Source organism: Limulus polyphemus, unplaced genomic scaffold (assembly GCF_000517525.1).
Source record: "Limulus polyphemus unplaced genomic scaffold, Limulus_polyphemus-2.1.2 Scaffold182, whole genome shotgun sequence".
Lineage (NCBI taxonomy): Eukaryota > Metazoa > Arthropoda > Merostomata > Xiphosura > Limulidae > Limulus > Limulus polyphemus.
Genome location: NW_013665792.1, coordinates 373,564 through 393,246, shown reverse-complemented (window position 1 = coordinate 393,246; position 19,683 = coordinate 373,564). Strand labels below are relative to the sequence as shown.

The following is a 19,683-nucleotide window of genomic DNA, read 5'->3' as shown; positions in this document are numbered from 1 at the left end:
AAAGTTGTATTGGGAAAGAATATACCAGTTTTATTAAGTAAGGACTTGTGTCGCTAAAGTTTCGTCGGAACGAAGTTACGGAAAATCAATTAACAAACGGAGACGTAACACTAGGAATAACAGTGGATAATTTTTCCACAAACATTCTCGCCTAGGAAATCAAAATACTACATGTATTCTTATTAAAGTTTGTTGTTAAGCGCAGAGCTACACATCAGAGGCATGTCTTCGCTGTTCTTATCGCAGATATCGAACCCCGATTTTTAGTGTTATAAGTCCGCAAGGTAACCACTGATCCAACGACAGGCTTTTTATTAAAGAAAACAAACAAGAAACGATATACAAAATAAGGGTAAAACACCATATAATAAAATAAAATAACAAACCTGAGGAACACATGCACACACACACACTTTCAGGAAAAGTGTAAAATTATTTTTGAACGTAGATACATAAAGACATGTTGTATATATATATGTTGATATTACTTCTATACGAACATAGAGTAAAAATTTACACTTTATTTTTTGTTATAATTTACTCAGTTAATTAAGTATTCGTATGGTCAATTGCTACAGATGGCAGGCCAACGGTAGGGTTTGAGAAATTCCTGTATTTGAATTGAAACACGATTGTTTCGTAAGTTAATTTTTCTCGAATACTGTTTAAAGACATTGGAAATGTTTAAAAATACGTTTCAAAGTGGTTTCCTTTCAATTTTATATAGTATTGGCAGTAAGCCATTGCAAATCTGGGATAAAAAGGTAAGGTATAATATTAAAAGAAGTAATATTTAGCAACTATGATCAAATAATACTGAACAGTACTACTATTACTAATACTAGTACTACTAAGACTATTATTTATCAACTACTGTTGTTTATACTTATAGTTTAGCCTAAACCGTTAGCGTTATTAATTGATGCAGCTTACATTTTAACTTTAAGTTGCAAATTGTAATGTAACGCTAACAATATAGTAACTAGTGTTATTTCTTTTATACATTGAAATTTATTTAGCATAATCTTCATGCTTAGTCACTTAGTGCCTCATATACTACTAGTTGTAGTACTACAACTAGTCCGAGTATTATTTACTACTACTGATAGTTATATAAATAATATACAATGATTCTTGGCACAAAAACTCTTGAGGTTCTAATTTATTTATATTATAAATAAATTAGCATTCCATATTTGTGTTGAACAAGCAAGCAAGGAGAAGTAAAAATCCATCATTTTAGTTTTTCCTTCTGTAACATAACACTAAATTTACTCATAATTGTGTTTTTCATGTGCAATTTCACTTTATCAGTTTATGAAACAGTTTATTTATGGAGCCTTTCAAAAATGAATTTTAAAGTATGAAATATATTTCCACACATAAGATATTTCTAACGTAATGGCAGTAGTATTATTAGAATAAGTATTTATAAAAGCATTTAGAACTGGTATTGTAAGTTGTATATAATTAGAAAAATATAAGATAAGTTTTGTGTTATTGCTTAGGGAAAAATATCATAACAATTAAGGGACAACTAGTGTGTACTCTGTTTCTCAAGATTCCTGTGCCTTGGCCTTCATGATTATTTCAAATATAGTGATCAATTTAAATAGACACTGGGTAGGAATTTAATCCTGTATGCTGATCGCATTTTGATTCATTCAGGGCTGTAGCAGTGATATAAAAATACTGAAAGAAGACAGTTGGTGTGTTACAAACCTTTTATTCTACTTTAAGAATAATCAAAACATTAATACTGTTTTTGTTGTTGTTTTTTGTTAAAAAGGAGTACTTATTAAAACTTTTGAAAATGCCATTGTTGTACAAATAACACAACTGAACTTCTGAAATAATAATATAATCATGACTCAAGAAGTTAGGTAAAAGAACCAAAAGAGAAAAAACTTAACTACATAAATTATCACAAAATCTACTTAATAATGAAAACAATCTGATTAATTATGAATTGCAATATATAATCTAAAACACCAAGTTTAGTGGCAGAGCAAATACTGTTTTAAGATTTTAACTACAGAAATATTGAATACAAGTCTAAAGAGGTTATAATTTCACTGAATAGATCATTGGTTAGGCCACATTTGTAGTATTGTTTTCAGTCTTGAATTTTATTGTATGAGTCATTGCCTAAGCCATATCTTCAGTATTTTGTTCAGTCTTGGGCTCCTTTTAGTTGCTACCAAACATCTGACCAATTTATTATGTAAAGTGACAGAGTGATTTATATATGACCATAGTTTATAGTTATGACAGACTTCAATGGCACTAAACATTAGTCATTTTGTTTCAGTATGAGAATAATGTTATAATTAACAGTCAAAAGACAGCTCAAATAAATGATATTAGATAAGGTACACAAAATATATAACTTAATAATAATTAAAAGTGAAGGAATACCACCTCACAGGTGCTTCTTTATAGGTATATTATTTATACTGTAGTCTATAGAGCATGTTCTAAAACCACTGGTTTTATCAATATATATTCTGAATACCTAAATGTAACATAACACAAGCTTTGATTTTAAACCTTTTTAATATGATACTTTACCTTACAAAACAAGTTCATCCTTTAAAAAACACCAGAATTAATAGGAGCTTTAAATGTTATTTTCAAATCTTTTGACACAAGAGAAATTATTAGGTTATGATCTAATTCCTATTTTGGGAGAAAAAAAAAGGTTAAGGGCTATGCAGAAATTACACACATTGTTTTGCCCCCGAAATGGCTATTTACATATTTAAATTTAAGTGAAAATACATATTTATTGAAAAAACCCATAGAACTGACTTAATAATGTAAAATTTTTAATTAGACAAGTTTACATAATTTTTTTAATCTACAGTGAGAAGCAAAAGAAATAATAGATTTTCTTATGTCATGAACAGAAAAGTGAAATGATTGAGAAAAATATCTACAGTTTTGTGCTTCAGGCTGTACTTTAAGTTTTTACAATGTGCATACATGTAAATTGTCGATGTAGATTTAAGAGAGACCAGATGTGGTTTGTTTCCTTACCCAAGAAAAAAACAGGTAATTGTAGGCTTAGTGTTATAGACTGTTGTTACAATCTTTGAATATATTAGAAAATGACTTTGAATTTGGAGTAGCATTTAGAAAGTTGGTATTTAATTAGTTTTGGTCTCTATATATAAGAAAAAACATTGTATTATAGGAAGGGATTTAGAGGAGGGATACTATAATGGTTCTGTGGATTGAAGGTTTATCTTATAGGGGTAGGTTAAGGTTCCTTAGATTATTATTTTTATTTTAGAAATAGTTAAGTAGCCAGTTAGCCAATTTATTTGTGTACATTCTTTTAATAGGGTAAACATAAAAATAATATGAAATAAATATTTGAGTCATCAAATAGTTTACAGTTGTCTACTATATTCATTAAACAGTAAACATAAAATTGATAATAATTGCAATTAACTTACTTTATCTAGTTCACACTAGAACTGTCTTTTTTCATGAAAATTGATGGTGAAAATTGACCACTACACTGTTGTATTCCATCTGGCCTCATGGGCCCTGATATTGGGCAAAATGCCTTGCCAGCACTGGATGTGACAGATATTTGTTTCTGCTCAAAGTTTTTAGAATTAGTAATGTAATTTTCTACCACTGGTGCCATGGTTGTTTGACTCTATGTGAACAAGAAGATAGCTTGCTGGTTCGCCAGTTCTGAATGATAGTAAAGTTAATGTAAATTAATAACAAATAACTGATGCAAAAAAATAGATAAATTATATTGAGTTATTAATACTTACTCAAAAATTTGACTTGTAAATGACTTAAATTAATTTGATAACAACTACAATTAACTTTATTTAATCTAATTCATACCATAATTTTTGTTACTCATGAAAATTGGTGTTATGAATAGTGGTAAGACCACTACTTTGTCTGTTGTATCCTAGCCATCCTGATGAGCCTTGATATTGGGCAAAAGGCCTTGTGAGCATTGGATATCGTAGATGTAATGTGGTGGACATATAACATATTTGCCTTTGCTTTCACTCATAAGTTCTTACAATTAACTAAGATTATCTGATTTTATGAAAAGTTGATTTCATTTGTTGAACAAAATTAAAGAAAACTTGTTTACAAACATTACAGCTTGAAAGAACTATGGTATATTTATTAAGATATAAAAACATTAATTTTAAACAAAGAACCAAATATTTGGCCCGGCATGACCAGGTGGTTAGAGCGCTCGACTTGCAATCTGAGGGTCACGGGTTTGAATCCCCGTCACACCAAACATGCTTGCCCTTTCAGCTGTGGGGGCATTATAATGTGATGATCAATCCCACTATTCATTGGTAAAAGAGTAGCCCAAGAGCTGGCAGTGGGTGGTGATGACTAGCTGCATTCCCTCTAGACTTACACTGCTAAATTAGGGATGGCTAGTGCAGATAGCCCCCATGTAGCTTTGCGCGAAATCCATAACAAACAAACAATACCTTTATTAAGCCTTAAGCAATCTCTAGCCATCTAACTTCTTGGTATCATACTATATATGAAACAATTGAAAGGAACATTTAGAGAAATTGTGAAAAAACTCAACTTAAACCTATATATTTACTCTACTATAAAATGACAGTATAATTCTTGCTCTATACAGTCATATTTAAACTTTCTTCAGAGCTATGTGTTTTTTGTAAATGATCAAACCACTTGATGTAGGTAGCACCATAACCAGATGGCAACCAAGGCTTGCACAAAACTAAGGGAAAGACTCGAAAATAAAGAAATAGATATGTTCTTAATGGTTGAAAGATTATTAGCAAAAATAGTCATTTTTGGGGGGGATGGGTAGACACAAAACAAAAAAAACAACATTAATTGGGTTGTTTACAAGCAAAATTTCACAAGTCACTGGGCCATGCTGACCCATAGCTGAACAACCTGAAGTAAAAAACAAAAAACAAAACTTTAATACTAAAATTTAACTTTGACACCACTGGTAGGCAGAGGGCATATAGCCCATTATATACCTTTGTACTTGACAGCAAACACAATGGCAATATTTTAATTAATTAAATAGCTGGAATAATCAAACCAGTAATAAATGTAAACTGATTTTTTCCAATTTTCACCACAACTAAACGTCTGAGAGAAAGTTTTATGGTTTCATTAACAGCCACACATCAGACATTGTTTTTCCTCAATATTAGTGTTCTTTCAGATATTTCAAGAACATAACTTTTCATTTCTCAGCATTGAAACTCATTACCCCTTTCTGGCCCTATCACTATGACTGTCAAAATTCCTTTGAATAAAGGAAGCATTATAATTCAATGAGCTCTTTCCAGCATCATATACAACACATTAAACAATACTTTTGTCTAAACTGTTATTGAAAACAGACACCTGTGGAAGTTGCATGCTACACTCTCTAAGTTACTATTTTCTTCCCATTTCTTCAGTTTTTACAACAATTATGTAAGCATCTAACTTGCTAATTAATTTCTTGTATGCTTACTCAGTTTAATAAAAAAAATCAAGTATGGAACTTGGCAATGAATTCAATAAATCAATATGATTGATTAACTTTAAATACTAATTGCATTGATTAGTTTCGCAATTGCTTGTGATTATTGATGTTTTCAATTATTTCAACTATCCAAATAATCAAAATATTGTCATTATAATTTATTTAATATTTTTTATTTATTCAAGGTGATTCAGCTTATTTGATTAATGTTACGACTCACACAAATAATTGATTAATCCAAATTATTCTTTCTGATTATTACTATTTTCAATTATTGCATCCAACCAAGTCTCATGTAAGAATAATTGTTTAGTTTAGTGCAGTCATTTAATAAGCTTGATGATTAATCAATTAGCAAATTTCACTAATTACCAAGCTCTTACAAGTAGTAGACCTTCTTGACGCTGATAACTAAGGAGAAGGACGTTCTAGCATCTAGATTTACCCATCCACATCTTTTATCACAATTTGTAACATCTGTCATATAAATTGTTTGCAGCTATTTCCATTCTTGGTGAAATTTTATTCTTTAATAGTTTGTTACTTTCTCATAGATGCAACCTTAGTCAAAACCATAGGTGTCATTAAGTTGTTCCATGTAGATGGAAAATGTAATACGACTTGATTCGAAAATGTTATTTCTCTGCCCCACTAAGAGTTATTACTTTGTGTCCAACTGCTGTGGAATTTTCTGCACATGACACAAGCCTTAAACAAACTCCCACCCCTATTTATGTCTACATGTATTGCATCAGCCTATAATGTAATTATCATACTGCTGTAACCTTCCATCAATAGGAGAATGACATGAGCACCTTGTATAGTAATCCCTGTGAGCATTAACACAGGATTATAGGCGCATTCTTTCCTTGGCACTGCCTGTGTTCAGACGTTTTTTTTTACTGTGCTTTTTGATTTTCTAGTTGCTTTGATTGACTACCTATCTTTATTTAGTGCTACATTACTTTTGTCCTCATTGTACTTTCATTCCATCCACATAATTGCAACTTTGCTTTCTCTAGCCACCACATTTCCAATTCAGTTATTGATGGCCAGGGGACCTTATCTGTTTTTGGAGTTGACATTCAGTAATTATCTCCTTAGCTCACTTAATATAGAAATGCCTGGCTTGGGATAACTTTCAGATCTCAGTGCATGGTGGCCTGGCATGGCCTGGTAATTAGATTGATTGACTCATAATCTTCAGATGGAGGGTTCAAATCCACATACACCAAACATGCTCACCCTTTCAGCTGTGGCAATGTTATAAAATTACAGTCAATCCCACTGTTCATTGGTAAAAGATTAGTCCAACAGTTGACGGTGGGTGATGTTGACTAGCTGCATTACCTTCAGTCTAACACTGCTAAATTGGAGACAGCTAGCACAGATAGCCTTTATGTAGCTTTGCACGAAATCCAAAACAAACCAAACCAATGCATGGTATGGTACTATAAATATAGTGGAAGTATTAACTTACCACAATCTTATAAAGCTGTGATGAACCGTGGTATGACACCATGTTCAATGTTAATATTTTTCAAACCCTGATATAACTGACGATTGGTTCCCTTCTACCTTCTTATCCTCCAGTTCAGGTCCCTCATTGTTCAGTTTTATTGCATATCTCACCTGTTGACAAATTTGGCCAGCTCTTCCATCTACAGCCTTTTCTTTTGGCTCTTCTCTTCCTTATGAGGAACAGGTTCCTCATTTTTTGTTTGCTATGCTCATATCTTTTGCCTGAATATCATATTTATTCTTGGGTTGCTTTACTTCATGGATCTTCCTCTGTCTTAACTCCATATTGATCATCATCATCTTTGTCCTCCTTGGCCCAATGCATCAAATGATCTAAATCTCCCTGTAAGTCTGCAGCTTCTTTGATACAGTTAGCCACTCCAAAAATTTTAGTCATCTGCAAACTTCAAAATTTTGTTAGTCATTCCAGAATCAGTGTCATTAATATAAATCATAAACAGCAGAGGACCCAGCACAGAGCCCTGAGGCACACCACTTGTAACTGTGATCCAGTTAAATATATCTCCATTTATGACTAATCTCTGCTTTCTTCTCTCCAGCTCATTTTCTATCCAATTTAATAACATTCCCCCACACCCACAGATTTAATTGTTGTAACAAGTATTGTGTGAGGCACCTTATCAAATGCTTTCTGAAAATCCAGGTAAACCAGACCTACAGTATTTCCATCATCAACTTTTGCAGTAACATCCTCAAAGAATGTTAGAAGATTTGTTAAACAAGACTTTCCCTTAGTGAAACCATGCTGGCTCTTTGACACTATATCAAAAAGTGACTCTGCAATGCATCTTTAATCACACTTTGCAAAACTATTCTAACTATTGCTGTAAGACTAACTGGCCCATAATTGCCTGGTCAATATTTATCACCTCTTTTAAATATACACTTGATCTGGTCATTTCTACACATACATACACCTAGCTCATGCTTGCTGTTTTTAGTTGTAATAACCCATTCCGCTGTCTCTTGATAAAATCCTGATTCTAGATGATTGTGCTTGATGGCAGTATTCCAAGCGCATGCACACGCACACACAATGGTGTTTTACCCATGTTTATTCCTCCACCCCCACCCCCCATTCTTCTAGTGAAACATGAGAGAACCCTAGTTCCCCAGTCCCAAGCTGCATAGGATGTTGATAGAGTTTCTTTTACAAGTGGTGCCTTCCACCTTGTAAAAGGCTGGTTTGGTCCATCTCCTTGATTGAAATGTGAGAATGGGATGTTACCTGGAAGTGTACAACAGGACACTCCCATTACAGTATTTCTCAGCAGTTCCCAGAGGATATATCCAGTTGGATGGGACTTGGATTTGCCTTGGGATGTAAGTGAGAGCTCCTCTTTCCTTCTTCTGTTGTTATATCTATCTATTTCATGTAAATAGTTGACCAAGACAGAATGGCCTAAAGCTTTAGTCACACTACACATTTTAACATTCTGCCCATGTTGGTTACATATAACCACCAGTGCTGCATTTTCCTAATATCCTTGTTCTCTACTATCTCCATAAAAAACTCAACAACATTAGAGTTTTTCCCTGCTTGAAAAAAATGCGGTCTTCTCTCACATACTACTCCACCATGTGACCCCCAGTCACATCCCATAGGTTTTCTTTTTGTGCTTTTATTTTAGTCGATCAGCACAGGTTCCTCCACCATCTTCATTGTGGGATTCTAGCTCTTAGTGGTGCAGAGAGGAAAGTTCAGACAGATACTTGACAATCTTCAACACACAGTGGCTACTACACAAAGATGTTGTGTCACATTCCTATTGGTGGAGGGCTACAGCATTATAAGAATTATGTCACAGGCTGATGCAAAACACATTGACATGTAGGGCTAGGAGTTTCTTCAAGGCTTATGGTATGCAAAGGAAATTTCAAAGCAGTTGTGTGCAAGGTCATGGCTCTTAGTGATTCAGAAAGTTAAGTATCCATCTAAAGTACATTTTCTGGTAAGAAAAATGTTAACATTTATACGTCTTCTTCCTCCCATTGTTAACTTTTTAATTTATTTATTGTAATAATTTTATTATTTCAAGGATAAGTCATGTAGGGCTTTAGAAGAAGTTAATAATTTTTTTTTCATTTTTTGAAATTGACAGTTAAAAAAAAATTGTAGTACTGAAAATAACAGACTTATTCTTTATGATGTAATTATGAAATGTGTGCAAAGAGTTAGGAGTGTTGCTCATTTCTTTCTTAAATAATTAACTACATGAAGGATTTACTTATAACTGTTATTACATGCTGCATAAAATAAGTATTTAAACATATTCTGTTTTTTTCTTGTAGGTTCGCAATGGGCACATAAAACGAATAACTGACAATGACATTCAGTCACTTGTTTTGGAAATTGTTGGCACTAATGTTAGGTAAAGTATCAATATTTCTCTGAGATGCAAAGACACTTTTGGATGATAACAAAAGTTCAATAACAATACATAAATGTTATTCCATGTTACTTCTGCCAATTTGATTTTGGAATAAGCAAACATTACTGGTGTACTGATGTATTTCTCTTTTACTCTCTTAAATTATATTAAAATATATATGACTATTATAAAAGAAATTAGCAAAGCAGCATGTCATATACTGTATCATTATACCATAGGAAGGTGAAATTGCACGGGGTTGTTAAGGGTGTCTTGCAAATGCAAATTCCATAGTTGTCACTTGTTGCCAACAGGGGTGCCACTATGACGTAATGTCTGATAATTCACAGCAGCTATTTAAAATATGCTCATCCAGATTGCATTGCATTTGTAAGACAGAGGACATTTCAGCAACAATGTGCATCTCATTTGGTATGCTAGCCTTTTCTTGGACATATTCATCATTGAGATCTGGAATTGTGTGAGGCTTTCCACCATTTTCACATGACTTCAGGTACCCCAACAACCAGAAATCAACTGGCATTAGATGTGGTGAATGAGGTAGTTATTCATAATTAAAGTGATGTGAAATGATTCTGTCCTGAAAGTGCTTCTGTGCTTACCAATGTACAAAGGTCACCATCCTGCATGAAAACCATAGTGTCTATCAGATTTTATTGCTGCAACATGGGGATTGCAATGGTTGTGAGAAATACATGGGATGATATAGAATTGACTGCAGGTTTGCATTCCATTTGCTGATAATTCCTTAGAAAAGTATGGTCCAATAACATAGCTGTAAAACCACATCACACTGTTACTTCAACATTGTGGAGGTGTGTAGGAAATGTTACTTATAAATTAGTTTCCACCAGCTAATGCAGTTGTGTGTGTGTTGATGCTTCCACAAAAAACGAAGCATGCTTCATCAATCCATAAAATAGTAGCAGGTCATTGGTCATCAACTTTTACTCTTGCCAAGAACTGCAATGCAAAAACAGCATGTCATTTTAAATCAATCACTTTCAGTGCATTAACATGATGTACTTTGTAAGGAAACATTCAAAAAGTTAACCAAAGTGCCTTATAAACAGTTGAAATTGGCAAATCCAGACACCAGATGACATAATATAAATTATGTCCATGTATATGCCACTTTTGCTGGCTTATTCTACTATGGCATGGCAGACCTCAGCAACAATTTCATTAGCGGTTGGTGGTTTGTATTTATGTGGCTTATCACAAGTACAGCCTGATACCTCAAATATTTTATGAGCTTGTGCATAGTAACTCTGGAAAAAGCCTTCTGCAGATATGATGCATCTTATGATATTATCTGAGAGTTTCTTTGGTATTGCATCCTTTGGTCTATGTTGGATATACAAGACTGTTCAGTTTAAGAGTTGTATTTAATTTATTTAGTGATTTAATATTTAATTATTATTTGGTTTTCATAACAAGAGTGCTAAAAGTTAATTATTTTAAAAGCGACAATTATGACAAGTTTTGTTACAAAACTCTATGTGAATTGTACGTTGTGTATATATTTTAATTGTTCTACAGTAGACTCTCCCTATTAAGACCACCTTTTGGTCTGAACAAAAATGTTCTTACTAGGGATTGACCAGTTCATCAATTTACTGAATTTGAATATTGAATTGTAATGTTATGTGTGATATTTCTTTGCATTTTGTACATATTGTCTTTGTTTTCATCAGACAAAATATTTTATTAAACAAAACAGTTGGATAAGTCACTCTTTATGTTTGAGTTTTTGAAGCACCTGGGTTTTGTGTTCTTACCGATCACAAAAGCACATTCAAATTCACCAACACTATTGCAACATAATGCAACACTTAGTCTATGTTTTGATTGCTTCCCCCCAGTGCACTATTCACCTTTTACACACAATGTTTTGTCTGGTAAACCACAATAGCTGACCCCAGTTTCATCCATATTGTAGATGTCTCTAGGTGCATATTCCTCAATAATAGCAGGCAATTTAGTATTCCATTCATCAAGTGTCATGGCATCGACATTGCCATGTTCACTACTGATTGCAAGTTGCAAAATGTTGTCTGGCTTTGAATTTAGTGATCCATCCAGAAAGACCCAGAGTAGTGGCTATTGTAAGTGACTTTTCTTGCAACATAGGTCTGGAAACTGGAATCTTCATAGCACGAGCTTTTTGATATTAAGACCATAATGATGCTTCAAGGTCATCACTCACAAATTTAGAACAAATGCGTTTTTGTGAAGACAGTTAATTCTCTTCAAATGTTGTCATATATTCAGCCTTATGCTTCAAAATTTGCTGGATTTGTGTTTTGCAGATATCGAGCTCTTCAGCTAATTTGCACTGGCTTTTATTGCTGCCGGTATGTGCCTCAATAACTTTGCCTTTATTTACAAATGATAGGTCAACACGATCAGATGGCTTTGCCTTTGGTGTCATTTTGGAATAGAATTTCTGTGTCATGGAGATTTATAAGAGCATTTGATACTGAATTTCATGTGCAATCGAAACAGAATAAACAGATGTTTTACTCATTGACTGATGTGGTATTTATACACAGTGTATCTTTCTTGGTAATGTTATCAAAGAGTGTATGAAAACATTACTCTTTCGAGTGGCTTTATTTGTGGCCTCCTATTACATTTATAACCAATAGAAAGCATAAATTTCAACTGATTGATTACAATATGATTCATGCCACAGGATGTTACACATATTTTATAATTTAGCTAATGAGAAAAAAAACTTTCTCATGAGAACATAATGGGGAGCTAAGTTGAATTTCTAACTGCTCAAGTCACATGATTAGAGAGCCAGAAAAATTCTGACAGATATCCAACTTTCTCAGCTGTTGACGTGTTATTATTCTGAGATCTACTGTGCATTATTTACTTAAAGAAAAAATTATTTTGTGGATTAGTAGAATTGGTGAAAGTATTAGGGCTAACACAGAAGGACAAGTCAATGACAAAAAAAACATTTACACAGTTAAGTGCTATATTTTTTGTTTTTCTTAAATTTTATTTATTTATTATTATAAAAGTAACTAAAATGCAAAAATTAGAAAATTATAGGCTAGATAAGGTTAAATTATGTAATAAAAATGATAATAATAATAATAAAACAATTTTTCTGTGAGGTACACTTGCTAAGACTAACAGCTTGCGAGTAGCACAAGCTATATGTAACTTTATTACTGTCACATTTGTTTCATGTTACCACATATTTTGAAACTTTTTATAGTGGGAATTTTAAAAATCATGGTCAAAAAGGAAATAATACAATAAAATTTAAATAGTAACACTATCAAAGTAATTTAAAAGTGACACGCGCTGAGTGTTGTCAAATATTGAACACGATTGCAATCAACAACAATCACACCTGTTGTGTACTTATCGTAGACGAAAACAGATAGCGGGTTGTCGCAATGTGGAAAATCAACAATGGCCTCGGGACTGATTTCAGTGGTTGGCCTGGGGAGATATTTTATAATGATAAAAATAGGCAAATTGTCGGGATTGTAATATTTTGCCTGCAATGGGGCAGTGGTCTCTTTAGGGAAATGATCACTCAGGGAGAGTCTACTATACAAGACTTTTGTAATGTTGACATCATCGTACTCAAAGCTCCTAACATTTTCTCATGTGTAATATTCTTGTTACTAGAGGGCTGTATATTTGTAGATTATTCTGTCATGTTATAAATGTGTGAAGATACAGAGAAGAAGCTAAGTTAGTGAAAGTAAAAGTGAAGTTAGACTACGTGATTATGAGTTTAGTCATAAAGGGCATATAGTGGCAGTTTCTAATGTGAAAATATTACAGCTTGTATTGTAATAACAGAGATAGAAAATTATAATTTATCTTGTCAAAGAGTATTCTAAAGTAATTGAACCCACCTGTGTGAACTTTGATGGAAAGGAGACAATTATTTAAAGCTCTGGATACAACTGTGGTAACCAACAGTTATAGTAGTGATTTTAAAGTATCACAGCCTTGTATTATAATAACAGAAATAGAGGAGAATAATATACCTTGTCAAAGGGTGTTCTAAAATAATTGTACCCACCTGTGTGGACTTTGATGAAAAGGAGATAATTATTTAAACCTCTGTATCCAACTGTAGTAACCAACAGTTATAGTGGTGATTTTAAAGTGAGTATCACAACCTTGTATTGCAACAGTAGAGATACAGAAAAAAATAGAGACCATTATTTAAAGCTCTGGATAAAATTGTGGTGATTAACTGTGTAAGGAACATTTGTATATATATGTTTGACTTGTTTTTGACACTTTTTGGTTTCTTGTTAACTGAATATAGCTACACTGTGAGTCACAGATCCATTTATACCCATGGGAAATATATGAAAGAAGCCACGGTAGTGCCTCGGGTGTTAACATGACAATATTTGCATAATACCTTAATACTTGTGTGATTTCACCTTCCAACACCATACCTTTTGTGAAATATGGCATGTTAAGCTGCTAAACTTTCTTTATAATCACACTGTATTGTAAGAATTATGTTTATATAATTGTATAATAAGGCAATGACTGCTGACACTTTTGAAAAAATGGCACATAAGATTGTCATCAATAAATGATTTACTTAATTGTGCTTTGTTCTTTCATAAAAAATTCACACATAAAATCATAAATTAAATGTAAGCCCTGTAAAATATATCTAATCAAATGTTTGTTGGTTATAATAACTTCCTGAAATTTAACACACTTGTTCATTATAGAAAGTGTAATTTTTCTTTTGGTAACTTTTGATTTCGAGTTTTTCTATTTTTTATTTTTGCAAGTTTATTCAAAATTCTGCTTTGTAGCACAAATTCAGTTAACCTTTTTTTATTTGCTTTGTGAAAAAGCATATAAAATGTATGATTGACTGATGAAGAGTCAAAGTGAAGCAAACTGATAGGCAAGTTTTTTTCTATTTTTTTAATTTATGGGTGTAAATTTAAACAATTACAATCATATTAATTATTTATAATTATAAAAAAGTTAAAGGTATAATATTCATCTTTCTTTTCAACAGTACTACATATATCACCTGTCCAGCTGATCCCAAGAAGACCCTTGGTATAAAACTGCCTTTTCTAGTCATGATCATCAAGAACCTCAAAAAATATTTCACTTTTGAAGTTCAGGTGACATATTTGTATGTAGTCTTAGACTTTAAGCCACACTATTTCTATTGTTTCAGGAAATAAATGGTTGGAGAAATGTGTATGGTATAATAACCTTATTGTCACGGGTCAAAGGCCATATCATCGTGTTTGTTGACTTGCATTCAAAATTTTATTGTCAATAAGTTTGATACCAAACTGTAGATTATAATTCAAATTTATATATTATACATTATTCAATTTCTTAATTTAAAAGTAAATATTAAAAAAAATGCACTTAAACATTGATTTTTGTGTGTCGTATGGTTCATATTAGATGTTTGTGATGTCAAAACACAAAGTCTATAGTTTGGACGAATTAGGAACTCAAATTACCAATATTAACAAGCTATAATATAAAAGAAGAACCTCCTATCTTTTATATTTGCTGAGATATTGCTCTTATACTGAATCAAACATAGTGGCCCAGCTCACCTCTTTCAGTTCTTGGAAACGGTCTCTTATATACACTTACTTGTGTATATGACATGAGAATAATCAATCGAAAGCTCAGAATGTGGCCCTAGTGGCTTTCTCAGCCATTTTCATGTGTTAGGGTGCCATCTTGTTCTTTGGACCAAAGATTTCAAGGAGGTAGCTTGTGTATTTAGTTTACTCTACATTTCATATTTTTTTAGACTTGAAAACAGCTTAGTTACTAAACTTAATAAATTATAATGGAATTCTATGGTATCACTATTGTAATTTATGATATTTTGGTTATTCAAATGTTTGAATAAAACTTAAAAAAAAATTTTGTTTCACAAGCTACGTCAAGCAGCAACCGAGTACAAAGGTCGTAATAAGAAGAGATAATTGTTTGCTTTACTTCTTCATCATTTACTGTTCTATGTTTCAAGAAAAATAAGTTTATGTCTTGTTTGTAAATATTAATAATCGATATACATATATAATGTATAAAAATTGAAATGTGACTGTATTTTACAAAATACTAGTCCACTAAACACAGCCATGATAGGTCACTTTGTAAAGACTAAAGGTCAGTTTTATACTGTTGGATACAGTAACAGAAGTGCACCGCGTCATTGTAACTTCTGTATTATTAGCAAGGCACAACTGGAAGGGCAATGTATTAAAAATAATAAATATCTATAAATGTATAATGTTGTGAGATTTAAGCTATTTAGACTAAACACTTGTGTTTTTGTGTTATAATCTGTAGTCATTCTAGAACCAAAAAAGCACAATTTATATTATTTGAAAATTTTTTTATGGTGGTTATGAAGTCGGTCAAATTGACAGACCCCGTATAGTTAGGGTAGAGGAAATAACAGACAAGATATAAAATTTTACTGGAAACATATGTTTCAAATGTACTTAGGAGGTTTTAGAGATTACACAAATAATATTTAAGATTTTTGGGACGAAGAATAGTTTTTTAATCATGACATGAAAATCACTTTGCACTTGGACTAGTAACAAAAAAGCCTTGACATTTTCACAAACAATCTTTAGTAAAAATACTTCATTAAAACATCTGAGTTTTTGTGTACAAAACACTAGGAATCATTACTAAACATCTACCAAATTTTGTGAAGATACACATACAGCATTAAAAGTTATAGTATAAATACTTAACGTGTGCAAGTGTGTATATAAGCTCATGTATACTGAGCCCATCAAAAAAAGGGCTAAAGCATTTTGTTTTTTGACATTGTTTATATATATATATAAAATCGCAGAGATTTATTTATTTAGCAGAGGATATAATCTGTTAATTTATTTAATTAGTCATGATGTGAAATGCATTATTTTTAGTTTTTTAATATATCTACATCAACAGTGACCTAGAGTGCTATAATTCTATTTAAGAAAACAATACCTGTGTAAGTAAAAATAGGTGTTATATTCTCATTTTTGCTTGTATCTTTTTAATATTGGTAAATATATCTTAAAAATTATGTTATACATATATACATAAATGTCAAAGTTATAGAAATGAATAATATACCACATTTGATTAAGCATTTAAAACATCACGTACTGATTCTGTTTTGTAGGTACTCGATGATAAAAATGTGCGAAGAAGGTTTCGAGCAAGTAACTACCAAAGCACTACACGAGTCAAACCATTTATATGTACAATGCCAATGAGACTAGATGAAGGATGGAATCAAATACAGTTTAACCTAGCAGATTTCACAAGACGAGCATATGGTACAAATTATATTGAGACCTTACGTGTGCAGGTAAGAATTAGTTTTAAAAGATGTAATGGTGAAAGAGGTAAGGGATTTTATTGTAATTTCAGCAATTGATATTTCAGTTCTAAGCTTCAATGGGGATTATTTTTGTTAAATTGGAGTAAATACATTATTTCATGTTTTATAAACGGTTCAAACAGTACTTGAGTAATTTATTATTAAATATATATATGAAATCTTTCGGTAAAATGTAGTTACCTAAAGTTTTTCTCTTTAAGGTTTGTTTCAACACAAGTTTATCTTAAGAATTTATTTAAGTTTTCTGAGCTGTGATTAAAAAATTAACATTCCATCTCAAACTTACAGTATAGATGGGTAAACAAAATTCGGATAGTTTTTAGTTACAGTTATATAATTGGTTGCAGACTGTTTCCAATATTAGGAATACATTGTATTAAAGGTTGCTAGTATTTCTGTATAAATCTTAAAACAGGGGTTTTGCTGATTTAGAATTTTATTTAAAATTGTAATGTTTTAAAATATGTAAAATTTCTTATTTTTAAGAGCCATTCATGTGCCAATGCAAAAAGAAGGATCATTATTTAAATCAAAAAATCATTCTGATTGATCAAGGATAAAACAAATATAATATTTATCTATAATCTTTTTATGTTTTCCAAATATTTTGTAAGAAGATTTTTGCAATAGACCAGTACCACAATGAGCAAGGATAATTATAATCTGCAGGAGGAACATAAAATCATTTTGATAAGCATAAGACAAAGAGAAGTTTGACAAGTTTTGTGTGCTTGGTCACTAGAATGAACTGATGTTATTTCATGTAATTTGGTCTTTTATGGTGATGCATTTTCTTGTGAACAAGGGGCAGTTTGTGTTGTTATAACTAGAGATGACTACAGCAATGTCCTGAAATATATAAATCTGTTTTATTTCAGATTTGTGATGAAACTTGTCATTTCTAAGTTATACAGATGTCTTAATATGTTATTTCATTATATAAATAAGCAAAATTCTAGACTAAAATTTAAACTGAAGATACAAAAAATGACGTTTACATTTTCTTAGACCTTAACATTAAAAAATCTTGATTGTTGCTTTGTTTTGTTGTGTCATCATAAAGCTGATTTTCTGGATTATATTTTGTCTTAGTAGTTTGGTACTATGTGATTTTAAGAACACTTTTTAATATTTCGATACGGTCTTAACTCTTTTCACACAAAGCTATCTCGATCTTCCTTTTGCCCCTGAGCATTGCTAAAAAAATTTAACTCTCAGCACACTGGTCTATATACCCCACAAATTTCATATCACTTTCGAAACATGTATATAGTGACTACTATAGTGACACTAATAATATTGTGCCACTAGCTCCCTCTGATTTTCTTACACAATCCTCACTTTCTCGACTGCTACAGCATTGTTTAGATGTGTGATTTTTCACATGGGATAACTGAGCATTGCCTTAGCTGGTGTGTTTTCACTCAAATCTGCACTATATACTGGTGGACCTATAATGCTCACTGTAAAGATGGGGTGTTCTGCAAGACCACTAGTGACATCCTAGTGGTATATACTTATGTGTCTTTTGATTACTGTAAGTTTAACTCAATGATTGACTGTTACTCATGGACTATCATGATTAAAGCAAACAAAAGGGGATTTCTCCTCATCCCTGCTGACCCTTTGATTGCTTAAATCAGGGATGGTCTGCTTTTCAAAATAAGGAATTGTGGACACCCATTGCACTTTCTCGAGTGTGACATTCCTATAGGCTCCCCAGTGCATTTACACACACACCCCTTCTCCAAGTGGAGCATGGAAGTCCTTACCACTTACTATTTCCTTGTCACTGGGGTGGTGGACCAAGGAGTCTTCTTCCTGTGTGTGAAGTCGAAATTTACTGTACAATACAACCACACATTTATCCACTCATTGAGAAGAGGGCAAAGCTGGGTTCCCTCCTCCCTTTTCCACAGGATGCTTATTCCCAGGTGGATTAACTATCGGTTGGAGCTGGACCAGCCTACACAGGATCCTTCTCATAATACCAGGTTTAGGATGACACCGCCCTGTTCCCATGGTTGAGTGCAGTAGAGGCCCCCCTTCTCGTTAATTCCATTGCAGGAAGTTTCCTTCTCTGTTCCTACAGTTGAGTTTGTGGGACCTCTCTGCTTCATAATACTGGCAACAGGACAGATGTACACTGTTCTACAGTTGAGTTTGTGGGACTTCTCTGCTTCATAATACTGGCAACAGGACATATGTACACTGTTCCTACAGTTGAGTTTGTGGGACTTCTCTGCTTCATAATACTGGCAACAGGACATATGTACACTGTTCCTACAGTTGAGCAAATGTTTCACATACTCCTCATAATTCTGGGTGCAGGATGTGTCTTCCCTGTATTTATAGTTGGGTGAGTTCAGATTTTTGTTCTTAATACCAGTTGCAAGTATTGCCCTGTTCTTACGATTGAGTTGAGACAAAAACATGACCGTGTAAATCTGGGTTTGTTTTGTTTTACTTCTTAGTCCTACAGTGGTTTTGGGAGTTTGTCTAGTTTTGGCCAAATGCTAACTTCCTCTTAGTAATTGTGTCTACTTACTTGACTTATGACACACTGTTTACTTATGATTGGGGCTGGTGTGTGTGTATATATATACACCTGGAAAAAAGTTAAGCACCCCCAAATATTTTTCAGGATTGCTTATTGAAAATAAGGTTTAATTTCCATGATGTTGAGCAATGTTCATAATTTCAAACATAATTAAAAGGATGTGAGCGTTCAGGTGTGACATTTAAATCAGGCGCGTTTTTTTCCCACGTGCTAACTTTTTCCTTCTTCACGTCCAATATGCACTATTTTCTCG

At 32.6% G+C, this 19,683-nt stretch overlaps 1 protein-coding gene across 1 annotated transcript in view; it reads left to right on the top strand.

Annotated features, from left to right (window-relative positions):
* The first annotated feature begins 599 nt into the window (after positions 1-599).
* Positions 600-19,683, top strand: part of LOC106478130 (cilia- and flagella-associated protein 20) — a 23,588-nt gene continuing 4,504 nt past the window's right edge. The window contains exons 1-4 of the mRNA XM_013938645.2: positions 600-764; positions 9,359-9,438; positions 14,498-14,609; positions 16,649-16,837. Coding sequence (XP_013794099.1) covers positions 681-764; positions 9,359-9,438; positions 14,498-14,609; positions 16,649-16,837 — 465 coding nt within the window. The 5' untranslated portion in view covers positions 600-680. The remainder of the gene's footprint in view (positions 765-9,358; positions 9,439-14,497; positions 14,610-16,648; positions 16,838-19,683) is intronic.